General features: G+C 39.7%; 1 protein-coding gene across 1 annotated transcript in view; it reads right to left on the bottom strand.

The window, feature by feature from the left end:
• Positions 1-2,086: 2,086 nt before the first annotated feature.
• The window catches only part of PLP1 (proteolipid protein 1), an 86,339-nt gene continuing 73,857 nt past the window's right edge, over positions 2,087-14,568 (bottom strand). Inside the window, exon 7 of the mRNA XM_078688397.1 lies at positions 2,087-2,754. Within this exon, the coding sequence (XP_078544523.1) occupies positions 2,605-2,754 (150 nt within the window). The 3' untranslated portion in view covers positions 2,087-2,604. The remainder of the gene's footprint in view (positions 2,755-14,568) is intronic.

Below are 14,568 nucleotides of genomic sequence, written 5' to 3' on the forward strand. Positions count from 1 at the left end.
GTGCTTCTGTGTGGGGTACATCCAGATCATATGTAGGAAGTCAGCAGATTATGATTGACATATGGGGCACGTAAGGTTAGCTGTTGCGAATATCCGGTTTAGCTTAGATGGTGTTAGGTAGGCCCTGTGGAGTATCATGTTGAATACAGTTGAATTTTTCATTGCGGGTGTTGCTTTGGGATGACTCAAGTGCCAATGTCCATTCTGAGTCATGGAGTGACCCCCAATATCCTCCTTTCACACCCGTCCAAGGGCCACTAAGGAGACTCCTGTGAGTTCATGGAGGGCTTTGTGTAATCAAGTAATGAGGTGTTGTCCCGAGCCCATGGTGTGTAGGAGTGTATATGACGCCGTGGTTGTGTGGGCTTCTCACTGACAGTGCACCATAATCGATGGCACATAGCCAGAAGTTGACGATAGAGGAGTAATTTGCCATGGGGGATATTGTAGTCTTGCTGTAGCTGTTCGAATGCCATTAAGTGGTGATCTTGGACTAGAGTCCCTATTGTTTCACTAGACTCGTCTTAGTATGCGTTGTAACGTCATACATTCACCAGCCACTGTGAATCCAAGATGTCCTGCTTTTGCGCATCAATAACAAATGTGAAGTATTTGCAAAGTGGTAGTGAACCACTCTGGTCTGTATTGAACTTCATATACAATGCCCAGTCTTTATAATATGAGAGGTTTACCATTTCGGAAACTTTCCAAGTTGGTTGCAATGGCGGAATGAGTAGATTCACGTGAGTCTCAATTAGAGATTTCTGGGTTATCAACTAAATTCAGAGAAGTATAAGGCTCATTTACTCTACTCAATTCCAATACTGCTGCAAGACATGTGTACTCAAGCTGCACCTTATCTTTAATTGTCACCAAGATGCTACTTTCCTACTTTTATTTAGAGATTTTTTGGTTGTATGTGATTTCATAGAAAAACAATTCCATGAAATCCTACTACTGAGAAACCATTTCACCTAAAATGTTTAATGGAAATTTTCAGACTGAATAGCCTTCAACATTTCATAGAACCCAATTCATAGAATGTCTTTTTGTACGAAATTGGCTTTTGCATGCTATATTCTAAGGTGTAACTACAATGGTTGCACCCATCCTTGAATCGTAAAAGCCCTCTCTACCCCTATTATCCACCCATCCCTGAACCTTAAAATCCCTCACTAAACCCTCTAAACGCTACCCATTCCTCAACCCTAACTCCCCCTTTTTACACCTAATCCCCAACCATCTCTGATCGCTTAAAACCCCTTACCACACACTTGCTTCACCCATCCCTGAACCCTAAAAAAACTCTTGCTGCCCGTAAATACCACCCATCCATGACTTCTAACCCCTCATCACCCCAAAACTATACACATCCCTGAATCCTTAAAACATTTCACCACCCCTGCACTCCACCCATCTCTGAGCCCTAAAGACACCTCACACCCCTAAACTCCATTCATCTGTGAACCCTAAAAACCCTCACCACCCCTAAACTCCACCCATTACTGATACCTGAAAATAACCTCACCACCTTTAAACTCCACCCATCGCTGAACTCTAAAACCGCTTTTGTGCCTGAACTCCATCCATTCTTGACCCCATAAAAGTTCTGACCACCCCTAAACATTAGCCATCCCTAAACCCAAAAAACCCTCAATAGTCCTAAACCTCACGCCAGTTTAATGTAATTTTGGATTTTGCCTTAAAATGGTCTTTCCTTTAAAATGTTAATTTTCGATTTATTTGTGTTTCCTTAAAACTGTCTTTACTTAAAATTGTTTATGCATGATTTGGTTTCCTCCCATATGGTAGTTTTTGTTTTTCCATTGATCCACATACATCTGGTTTTTGTCTCCTCTGTCTGTTTTTACTTTTGCTGTGAGCTGTTGAAGTCAACATAATTGTGATTTTGCTCGAATCTGTTCTTCTCCTCAGGAAGGATGCCTACTGATTTGATATCAACACCTCTTGTATATGCTGTGGTAATGATCAGCCTTGAAAGCAACCCAGCCTCCCAGTGGGTTGCATGAAGTGGAAAAACAAAATTGCATTTAGCTGTAATTATCGTACAGCACAGAATGTCTAATGAGTTTTAAACTGATTTATTTGTATGCATGATGAAAGCACAGCAAATTTGATGTTGCTCATTCCGAACTGTCTGGTTTGCAAAGTTATTGTGATGCACGAAACTTCACAAACAAAGGTAAAAGTAGTGTTACAAAGTCAGAAAGGACCGGTACCGTATTACATGCACACAGGAAACTGAAAGTCTTATGCATTACAATAATTAAATGGTCACAGGGCGCATTGGCACTCCACAAAATAAATAACACCTTAGCAAAGGGAAGAAGACATCTGTGACATATAGTGGCACTCACTCCTTATAAGAATAAAAGGCAAGGTCGGTGCTATGACTACTTGTGATGTCATACTAGATGAGTAACACTGATAATGATGTGTTGATGTTTGTCCAAGATAATTCATACTATATACTATTTATATCTATGATATATAAACATTGTCGGTAAAGTCTGTTGTTTACAGTACTAAAAACTGTCACAAAAATTCTAAAAAATGGTGGTTAATGCTTGTCCATTGAGCATCCTATGGAGTAACCAGGGAGTCTCCTGTCGCGGGCCCCTGAATCTCTTCGAGTGGAAGGGTCTCTTTCGGTGGTGGGTCTGTGGTGTTTTCTGTCCTTGAAGCACACCTCCAGTAAGCAGTGTTTGCAGCGAGACACATCACAGCATGGATCTGAAAAAGAAAGCAAACTGGTAGACACTTTACTTACAACATAAACCTCCATTCAAAAGTGCGTTCCCCTTTTAACTTGTTGTTTTAATTAATAACTTAATAGTTTATTCTGAGCCCCACAGTAAATGGCAGATATGTGAGATCTGGTGCAAGCTGTGAGTATGCGCAATTTCATATTCATAATCAAAATTTCAACATGGTCCTGCTGGTGTCTTTTCCTTCACTCATCAGTCCAGGATTTACATGGAGAACTGGTGTGGATAAGCTGTTGAAAATATGGCAAGGATATAGTTTTACTAATCAACAAGAGCAAAATAAAATATGTTACTCATTCTGACATGTGAAACTCAAAATCAGAAGCTTCAAGCTCCCAGGTGAAAAACTACCAAGTGTGGAAATTAATCAGTGTTTAATTTGACCTGGTACCAACTGTCTAATTTTCAGATGAGCACAACAACTGTGTGAAATAATTACATCTACATTAAAAATGAATAATGCCTGCCGTTCCCACCATTCTTATAGCTTTATGTGTTTTGGAACAATCTGAATTGTCACAATTGGAGGAGTGCAATGGTTAGAAGTTGTTTAGGTACTGTCACTGGCCGCGATAGCAAGGCCAATTGGTGATGTCGGTCTGGTGCACATTTAGGAATTGACAGGAACCACCTTCAAGTCAGGTCCTGCCATTGTTGTCTAACTTAGCCGTACAGCTCCGTCAAACATGGTGGAGTTGTATGGCAAAGTTTCATTTTTTATATCTATTTTCAAAATCAAAACTTCAAAGTGAGACTTTGTTTCTGAAAATAAAATAAAAACAATGCCCCCCTCGCCATGGAAGTTATCTCCCATGATGAAGGGGGCGTTTAGCAGTTTTTACTGACCCTTACTGCTAGTGTTTTCCTGGTGGAGATGAGCAGTGAAAACGGACCTGTATGTCCTCCCATCTTAATTAGGTGGGTGAACATAAAGTACAACCTCCGACAGCTCTTACTCTGTCTGGTATTGGAGGGGTGTAACCACAGCGGAGGCAGAGTTGTTTCTACCTTTGTTACACCAAATGTTTGACCCCATTAAATTGGGTGGTAGGACCATTATCGTGGTGGAAAGAGTACTCATTCACCTTTGTGGTAGAGTACCCTTTTCCTCCAGTATATAACTCAGCCCCTGTGTATCAAAATTTGTCTGATGGAGCTCCTTTGCATTTTGTCTGTGTCTGCCCATCTGGCTTCACGGAAGCCCTAGGTAGAGACAGACATACTGAATGGTGTTGAACATTCCATATTTATTATTTCAATTTTTTTTATTAGTGATAGTTTCTATTGTAAATAGAAGATCTTTGAGCCAGGTATACAAAATAGGATAAGCTTATTGAGCTTAGTACCAGGTTAAGTTCACCAAGATAAGATAGATTGATGGAAAAGTAAACCCAACCAGGAATGACCTCCCTGTCGCTCAGCCTGCCTGCCATCAACTGGCACACTACACTCAAGCTAGGCACCCAAACATTCCATGAGGTCATCATGCATTCTAACACTCATACTAGCTGAGCAACAGGGAAGACACAGCCTGTGCAAGTAAATACATAAGTCAATTATAAAAGTTTCCCTTTATGATTCAGGCCTTCAGACCCTGAAAAATGTGAGAGATATTTGAGATTCTTCTCAAGTTCGAGAGCACTCTCAAAATGAATGATGATTTAGTAAGAATGAGTTGTAAACATGAATGTGAAAAAGTGAAAGAAAACAAGTTCAAAATAAAGAAGTGCCCATTTATGGGACTCTGTTCTCGTCCCCTCTTTATTTGCACTCTGCTCTCACCTCTCTTAAAACCTGAATGCAGTAATCAACACGTGAAGGGTGGACAATTAACAAAGCATCTAGAGCTGAGTTACCTTCCATGTGTGCCGTTTGGTCCAGTTTAGCTGTTGTCTGGAATGAAGGATCATATGGCAAATGCAACAAACCATAATCACGCAAACATATGAAACATATTCCCTTTGGCTTCAGTGTCACTCAAAGTGGTTTACTTAAACTGAAATTAGAACTCACTGAACTGATTAAACAACACTCGAAGAGTTGTCCTGCTGGTATGGGGTGATATATCAGCCCTAATATTCATCAGTCACTCTGCAGACGGCCTGCCTGCTTCGACAAGGGCGTTCAAGCCTTGTGAGACCCTATGCACATTGTTGGACTACTTACTCCCATAATTCTACCGCACTGTGTCAGCAGCATCAGAGTGACGATAGCATCTCCCAGCAGGGAATGGCATTCGATGTGCAATCCAAAATAAAGTGGCAATCCAAAGAAAAGTCATGCATCTCGGCTACTTGTTCCCATGTATGAAAAATTATGTCACACCTTTTTCCCCAAAAGTTACATTTTGTCTAATTTGCCATTAGTATGACAGGAGATTAACTGTTGTATTTCATGCACTTACACTTCACAAATGTCAGCCACGAAGAGCGTATCACAAAGTTGCCGAGGATGCATAGGCCAGATTTTTCTTTCCAACACATTTCATTTTTGTTCCAGTAAATGCTTACTTTGGAAAAAAATAAGTGCCCTTGCTAGTTAGGCCTGACCTAACTGCCAGACATATAGTTATAATTCTTTGAAAATAAACATAGAATGGGCTTTGGATACACCCAGCGGAGTATTATCTTCTCATGAACTACGATGTTGACATGTTTTAGCTCATTGAAGTTGGTTTTGCCAAGGCTCTTTTTCTTAGGTGCCCACCACTGGTGTCAGGGTTGCTGAAAAGTAAGACTGCCTAGCATTGTTGATCCCACCTCCTGCCTCTTTCTTGCTCAGTGTTACACTTCCTGTCTCTTTATCACATTCTTACAGGTTCTTTTTCATCCCTTTATGTTACTGTTTTCCTCTCTTGTTGTTACTCTTTCCTTCTCCCTTTTACATTTCTCTCACTCAAGCTCTGGGTGAACTCTGAGGACGAAATATAAGTCCCTGTCTCCAAAGGTGAGTTCTGCTGCCCACAACCTGCACAAATAAATGTTGGAACAGCGTACAGACCTATATTCTTCCCTAATTCCCGTTGGACATTTTAGCAGCAAACAAACATTTGCTGTCCATTTAGCCAAGCACAGAGGGCCCTTTCTAATGAGAAAATATTTTTGCCATGTGGGAAGAGAACAATGAGATGAATTGATGTAGCTGCCTCCTACATTCTGGAGACCTACATATTTAACATGAGTATGTAGTCGGGGTCGCTTAGGATTTGGATAAGAAAATAACGTAGAATCGGAGTGCCCGTACAATAGGCTACACTTCTGTACTGCAAGAAGTTTAAAGACAAATTGCAGAATAAGTGATTTTTTAAACTGTAGTTAAGCCGTACTTCGACACTACGTTTAGTCTATGCTTTTGGCAAATGGAAGGCAGAGGTCTATCAACATGGGAGACTGCAATCCGTGTAGGAAAGCCTGCCTCTAATTTTCCTATTTTAGGCGACTTGTGCCACACAAAGTCGTCTGATTCTAATATCTTTTTGCAACAAATATACATCTGTCATTTTTGGTGTGTTTAATTAGGCACCAGAGATTTTCATTTTATTCTTCATGTTTACAAACATCTAATCTGTTTCATAGGAAAGAGCACCACACAAAGGATATGAGTAGTATGTTGGAAGGGCTATGATGTGACCCTGTATTAAAAGGAATAAAGTACACCGCTGTACATTATAAGGATATTCCAAGTTACTTCGGAGGTCCATGGCATCATGAAAGTACTCTGTCTTCAGCCTCGTTCCTCCATATGGTCAAAGAACTCCTCAGTGAATTGCAACATCCTTATAATGTATGGCAGCCAGGGATACTTTGTTGCATATGTTGTTGTACAACACACTATTTAACATAAGATCCACACTATATCAGAGGATCACAAATTCCCTTGCTGCTGAGTGTGATTCTTATCATTGTTTTGTGTACTATGTGCTCTATGGTATTACATTACATTGTCATCTTACTTTGAGTTTTGTGTTTTCCAACAAGGAGAACAATACTTTCCTCCCTATTATTTTTCACCAGTCTCCATGGCTGAAATTTAGTATAGCTTGTGGTTAGCTCCCAACAGCTGGGCTCAAACATGTAATGTATTTTGTACGGCGTATTGTGTTTGTCTTACTATGGGGCACAAATGTGTTTATGTCACCTAAAAGATGTATGCGATTTGGTGGTGTGCATGCAAGTAATTGTGTTTCTGTAAGGCACATGAAGTTTGATTTATGCCATCAAAATGGCTCTGTGAGTAATGCAATCTGCTGACTTCTACTAGAATGTGCAGGCTCAGATTCTGAATGACAGGAAAGATAACATAGCCTACCATACTTCAGTAATCTGCAAATCAGGTGCCAGTAAACTATGAAATAGCAACTTTATGTTCGTTTAGTGCTTACACATGGTGAACGTTAGATATATTGTGTTCCATGAGCTGACATATTGTGCTTGATTTTCGTGGAGCATATTCATGTTTGTGTTTCTGTGGGTCACATAAATGCATTTGAGGGATTTTTGGATTCATAGATGCTTTGCAATGAGTACTTGCATGTTTGCATTTATGAGACCCATGCATGTGTTTGTACTACTGTTATGAGCATGCAGTTTTTTGTGGTTTTGATGAGCAGATACATGAGTTTATATCTTTGTGGAACACATAAATGTGTGCTTGTTGAACAAATACATCTTTATATTTTGTGGTGTACATACTTTTGTTTGTGTTTTTCTGGGGCACATAAAACTTATGGAAATGCAATTATTTTTTTAGGCAGTACAACAATGAAGAGACTATTTGGGTAGGCTCTTCGATCTTTCATTTAATAATATTGTCCCGCACAAAAGATTCAACACAGGCACGAACTTTATCCAGAATTTATTTGTGTTTATTTTCTTTACTTTCCCTAGAGTACATTTTGCAAAGACGACTAAAGTCACTGTCCAGGTTCATGTTAAAAGTTAAAAGAATAAAATAATATACAATAGTTTCCATTACCTTTGTGTGTTTGTTGATAGTTTCTTGGTAATTGACGAGAGAAGTAAAAAGAACCAACACAAACAACTCCTATTGTTTTACCTTAATGAGTTTCCTCCCACAATACACATCTATGGCATGCTGTAGGCAATTAAATATGTGTGCACAGTTGCACAGATATTACACTGTCATGTGGTGTCTAATTAGTACTTTACCAAAGACCATTTCAGAATCTCACACTCAAACGTTAATCACTGCTGCCCAAGGTTTTCCACTTATAACACAATATACATTCTCAACTTCTGGCTTCCAATATGACTTTCTTTAATGGTACTGAGCCTTTCTAGGGCCCTCAAAACTATCATATAACACAAACGTTTTGGTAGGAGCCTATCCATCGATTATCTCCAGTGATACATTGGGGCCCATGTCATGGATGAAAATGTAAATTCACTGCATGTCCCTTCTCCAGTTCTTGGTAATAGACAGTAAGACCCTGCATTAGATAATAACTTACAGTGACTCAATTATTTTCTTTTTACGTTACACAATGCAGCATATGGATGTTCCTTATGCATTTTTCAGATGGTCTGATCCTTTCGGAAAATTAGATACTCTAATCCAGGGATAAGCCTTATTAGTAGGACAAGTACCGTACAGACGTTCTAGAGAATTATATTTTTAACAGTAATAGTGCAGTGAAGGAAAAAGTCAAGTTACATGTAAAAACCTCCACTAAATTTGCAGAAACAGCCAACTCAATTTTAAGAAATAGCAATTAAAAATTCCTGCACCCATACATGCATGTGTTAATTTACACATGCATTCATCATACATGTGCGTGTGCCATAGAGTTCATAGAAACAACCTTTTTCCAGAGAGGTGTGTATGATGTACATAAAGCCCACTTAATCCTAAGCAATATCATGACATTCATTTTCACCTATTGACACTTCAGATTTTCCATCCTGAAATATGCCAGTGCAAACTGAAACCACTTTGTCAACATACAGGGTTGTCTGAAATAAATAACTAAACAAGTTCAAAGTGCGTTGCTGTTATCCACAGGCTCAGCAACATATGCTTGTTGCACATGTTATTTCTTGAATATTAAAAAACATGTAACCTATTTCTTGACGATTAGGATACTAATTCAAGATGTTTCCAGACAGATCTCAATATTCCCCATCTTGTTTTTTTTTTTAAAGATTCAAACTTAGTTTGCACAAATATTTAGATTTATTATCTTTCTATGTGACACCTATACAACTGAACACGTTTTAAGTGCCAGTGGTGAATTTGATAGAATTTGCAGTAAACAAACTTGGAAACTTGGAACAAATTGTTTTTTGCATAAGTTTGTCTGACTAGAAATATGACTATATTGCTTCAGAAAGAAATCTGATTTTCCCATTTAAAAATGTAAAGGATGTAGCTTTATCTTGAAGAAAACCTGTATTCTTAATTTCTTAATTAGCAACTCATCGTGGTGAAAAACAGTTTTCTAAATTTCAGTTTGGCACATATGTGTATAGAGTTCTCCACACCAACTTATAGTCATACTACCAAACAAAAAAGTATTTCTAAATAGCAGAACGTCTGTTAGTGAAAACATGCCAGTGGAATAAATGCATTTCCACCGGACCATTATATCACTATGAGGATAAAATCAAGATGTAATATAAAGATAATAGCTCTGAAGCAGACATTACGCAAAAACAGGAAGAGCACCATTGTGAAGATATCCCGAGAGCAGTACACACACAGATAGTTAAAATAAAGTCTTACAAACTTAGATACAGACTGAAGAATTACGCTTTATCTAAAAGAGAGGTAAATTGGGTTACACTCTCATGCAGTCGGTGGCAGCTTCTTTCCAGAACAGTCTTTCTTACGTGTTGGTGTCCAAGTTTACCTTTGAAGAGAAACCAGAGTTGCCAAACAAAACTGCCCTGTTGAACGATCAAGTAAACACAATAGAGACAAAGTTTGTGCTGCATAGTAAGGACATAAAGTTCTTTCATCCACATGGGCACCAAGCTTCCTTTTGGTGTAAGCAGGACCAAGCGGTTATTGAGTGCGGAACCCACTCATCAGTGGGTGAAGGATCAGGGTAAGTGCTCTCTTCCTTCTTCAGGGAGATCCTTGCTCTTACTCCATTTTACACAGGTCGCAATCAAACAATGATGATATACGATTCTCCTTGTTCAACATGTGTTTTGCTGCTTCATAGTAAATTGTATCTTCCAAAGATGAAATGGAGGATTGGATCCATAACCAAAATAGTTTTTTTCCTCAAAGATGACATTAAAACCAAAGGAGGGAAGTGGACTGGTTATATTTTTCATGTCAGATGACTAGAGCACGCCTTTACACAACAGCTAAAGTTAAGATATTGTAACTTCTCCATTGTCTTTTGCTTTGTAGTAGTTGATACAGACTTTGTCAACTGTAATTTTCCTTTCCATGCAGGATGCTTGGGAGATAAATAATTCAGCAGAGAGTATGGTAACACACATGTGTCAAAGGAGAAATCCAATGTTGCTGCTTATCTTATAATTACAAGGGTTGTGCTTGGTACAACGAGAAAGCTGAAGAGACTTGGTAATGAATGCATAGAGTTATGAAGGAGGCCTGGTGTCATGTTGCAATTTTAAAGCTCCAATGTTAGAGAAAGAGTATGGCGTGCATCTCCGCTTCCATTGGAGATTAGAACTTAGTGACGGTGCTTCGGCCCATGACTTTGAGCACGGCAAAGTTGTATGTTGCAGCTATTATGTAAGTGAGCTGTGAAAAATGAGCAAGAGAGAAAAGGAGAGGAAGAGAGAAAGAAAACCGTGAAAATTAGATTGTACTTGAGATGGTCTGGCCAACAATTCATATAAGAAATTGTTCATTAGGCTTATTCTCTAAAACTGTATAAAATCCTATTTCAGAAATTAGGATTAATGCTTATACTGTAATAAATATTTTCAAAATAAATACCATCCATCAAATGTACAATGACCACTCACATTCTTTCTTTTATCTCTTCCCCATTCTTTTCTTTTATTTAAAGTATTTTGACCCTCGCAATAATAAAGTCCTTATCCAATTGTTTCCTAATGATATATACACAGAAGATAAATTTGGGAAGAAACACTATATTTGTGCCCTCTTTTAAAGGCTCTTTCACCTTCATTTAATTGGTTCATGCAGATTTATTGCCACGTATATCAAAAAATGGCATAAAACATATGTTGAATAACCTTTTCCTTCAAGCTCAGAAATATGCCAGTACCAAAGACTGCAAGGTTTAGTTGTACCTTTCATCTTGCCAAATTTGTTGATTGGTTCTTTTGGCAACAAATATATTTGCCCAATTTAGACTTCAGTTTGATTCATGCCATTTTCATCTTTCCACTTCTAAATAAATCATTCTGCTCACAAAATTTCAAGAGCGAATTAAAACGTTTCTCTCTTAATTTTTTTATTTTCTTAGTTTGATCTTTAAGGTTTGGGAGTTGTGTAAAAATACAGTATAACTATACCTATATACTAAAATCACATTGGACTAAATTAATTGTATAGACATTTGGAGTGTCACATCTGAAAAAAGATTATTTCGTTTTTCCTGGAAATGAGGACAAATAGTACAAATTTCTGTCAAGAATAGCTAGCCATTATGTTTCTGGAGTCCCCCCTAATGATTCTGAACATGAAATCTACAAAATAACTTTTGACAGAAACATTAAGCAATCAACTAACTGTGACATGCATTTAATACCCACATATCAATATATTTATATGAAAATAATTGGGTTAGTCTTTCATCACACAACTACCAACAAGCACTATTTGCAGGCATTTACAAATTCTTTATGATGCATGTAAACATCACTGCAATAAGTATTATCTGTGTCCACCTTTTGTTGTGTTTTTTAAAGCTTAATTCACTGCATCTATTGATTTTAATGTTTTAAGCCACTATTTATCATTGACACTCTTTCCAACCTGTTCTAGCGAGGGGCCTCCTGCTCCTTGTGGTCATTGGGTTGTTGTTTCCTCACTCCTTACGCATTGACACTCACAGGCACCATTTTGGGAGGGTCAGGGTTCTAGTCTTGCGACAGATAGACCCTTCCCTCTACTTAATGGGAGCCGCGTTGTGGACTCGCAGCAGAGTCCCGGGGGATACTACGGGTAACATCAGCCTTGCTGGACATTGTTTGAACATTTAACACTGTTCTGGTTTACTGCATTCTGCTGCAGTGCTGCATGTTGCATGGCACAGGAGGGTGTGTTTTTTAAAGCTTAATTCGTGCCATCTATTAATTTAAATGTTTTAAGCTGCTATTTTTCATTGACAGTCTTTCCTACCTGTTCTGGCGAGGGTTTTCCTGCTGCTTTCAGCCATTGGGGTGTTGCATCCTCACTCCTATGCATTGAAACGCACAGGCGCTATTTTGGGTGGGACAGCTGTCTAGTCTTGCGATTGGTAGACCCTTCCCTCTACTTAATGGGAGCCATATCGCGGATATGCAGCGGACTTCCGGGGGAATACTATGGGTAACAGCAGCCTCGCTGGGCATCGTTCCATCATTTCACACTGTTCTGTTTTACTGCATTCTCCTGCACTGCTGCGTGTTGCAGGGTGCAGGAGTGTTATGTTTTTTAGAGCTTAATTCACTACATCTAATAATTGTAATGTTTTAAACCACTATTTTTCATTGACACTCTTTCATACCTTTTCAGGCAAGGGGCCTCCTGCTCCTTGTAGCCATTGGGGTGTTGTTTCCTCACTCCTTATGCACCAACATTCAAAGGCGCCATTTTGGGAGGGTCACCCTTCTGGCCTTGCAACCGGTAGACCCTTCCCTCTACTTAATGGGAGCTGCGTCGTGAATGCGCAGCGGACTCCCGGGGCCATACTACGGGTAACGTCAGCCTCGCTGGGCAGTGCTCGAACATTTCACACTGTTCTGTTCTACTGCATTCTCCTTGACTGCTGCATGTTGCAGAGTGCAGGAGTGTCATGTTTTTAGAGCTTAATTCACTACATCTAATAATTGTAATGTTTTAAACCGCTACTTTTCATTGACACTCTTTCCTACCTGGTCTGGCGAGGGGCCTCCTGTTTCTTGCGGTCATTGGGTTGTTGCATTGACACACACAGGCGCCATTTTGGGAGGGTCAGCGGTCTAGTCTTGCGACCTGTAGACCCTTCCCTTTACTTAGCAGAAGCTACGCCGCAGACGCGCCAAAGGCAAGTCCATCCGCACACCATTCAGTCTCAGCACCTGCCCCCCTGCCCAGCCGTGGTTCGTAGTGGGAGTACCTGCCTGGCGGTGACGTGGGGAGGGGGAGTGGCAGGGTGGGGGGTAGTAATCTATGGATTACGGACGTTAACAGGTAAGTAAACATATAAATAAATAAAACGAATTTTGTTGTGTGCACTGCATCCCCAAATGCGATACAGTGCGTGCAAAGAAATTCATTTTATTTATTTATATTTTTACTTACCTGTAAACATCCATAATCCATAGATTACTACCCCCACCCTTCCCCTCCCCCTCCCCATGTCACCGCCCGGCAGGTACTCCCACTACCTACCGCGGCTGCCCCTGCCGGTTTCGCTCCCCAGCACAGCTATGGTTTTAGGTATTCTAGGCAAGAGCTAAATAATCTTAACTCTGAAGCCCGGTTCTGCATAGAATCTATGCTGTCCCCTGCAGATGTACCAATAGGTCAAACATGTCATGTCTGTTCTCTCACGCTTAACTGTCACGAGATAAATTCTCTTAGTCATAATGTGGCCAGAATTCATAAATGCATTGCAGAAACAATAAAATGCACTCTTTTGTATGCTCGTTCACTTATAAAACATGCAGTGGAAATGACTGACCTTTTAGACAATGCTAGTATTAATATTGCCTTTGTTACAGAGACCTGGGCAGATGCTGCCTCAGGTCCTTACCTGGTTATTGCCACCCCCCTAGCTACTCGTTAATCAGGCTGGACCGCACAGGGAAAAGAGGCGGCGGTCTAGCAATTCTCTTTAAGGACAAATTCAAGGTTAGGTTTGACCCCCTACCCCATTCTGGTTGTGTAGCCATGGCTTTTAAAATTGGCCTTTCAAACCACTACTCTTGTAACGGTGCCCTGGTTTATAGATCCCCTGGTCCTAGAAGTCTCTTTTTAAACATGGATAAAACACCATGGGATATCAAAGCCAACTCCTCTGATTTCAACATCCTTGGTGATTTTAATTTTCATTTGGAGAATAAAGAAAACCCCAATACTCATGATCTTATGGCTTCATTTTCTTTTTTAGGCCTGTCTCAATTAGTTCTTGACCCGACACATTCTGGTGGCCACATCCTTGATGCCATTTTCTCGGACTGCCCTTTTATTCAGGTTACTTCCCCCATACCGCTAATGTGGTCAGACCATAAGGCATTGATGTTCCAACTTAATTTAGTGAGCCAAAGATCTGAAGAGCCTATGACACTGCCTACTTCCAGCTATCGACCTTGGCACAAAATATTGGAAGGCCAACTGACGGGTGCCTTAACTCAATCCAATAAACCAGTTCCTTCTGATCTTGACTTAGCTACAGATGATGATCATCAATGTATCAGTGCTTTCATTGGTTATTTAGCTCTGGTCAAACGCCAAAATAACAATCGACCTACACCATCTGAACCCTGATTCGATGAAGAGCTTAGACTGGCCAAACAACCTTGTGGAAGGCTAGAGAGAAAGTGGAGTTTGAACTATATTTCAAAGGACACAGGTATTTACAAAGCAGAGCTATTACTATACAAAAAAACCCTGATTAAAGCCA

The sequence above is a fragment of the Lissotriton helveticus genome, chromosome 4_1, assembly GCF_964261635.1.
Source record: "Lissotriton helveticus chromosome 4_1, aLisHel1.1, whole genome shotgun sequence".
In the NCBI taxonomy this organism is placed as follows: domain Eukaryota; kingdom Metazoa; phylum Chordata; class Amphibia; order Caudata; family Salamandridae; genus Lissotriton; species Lissotriton helveticus.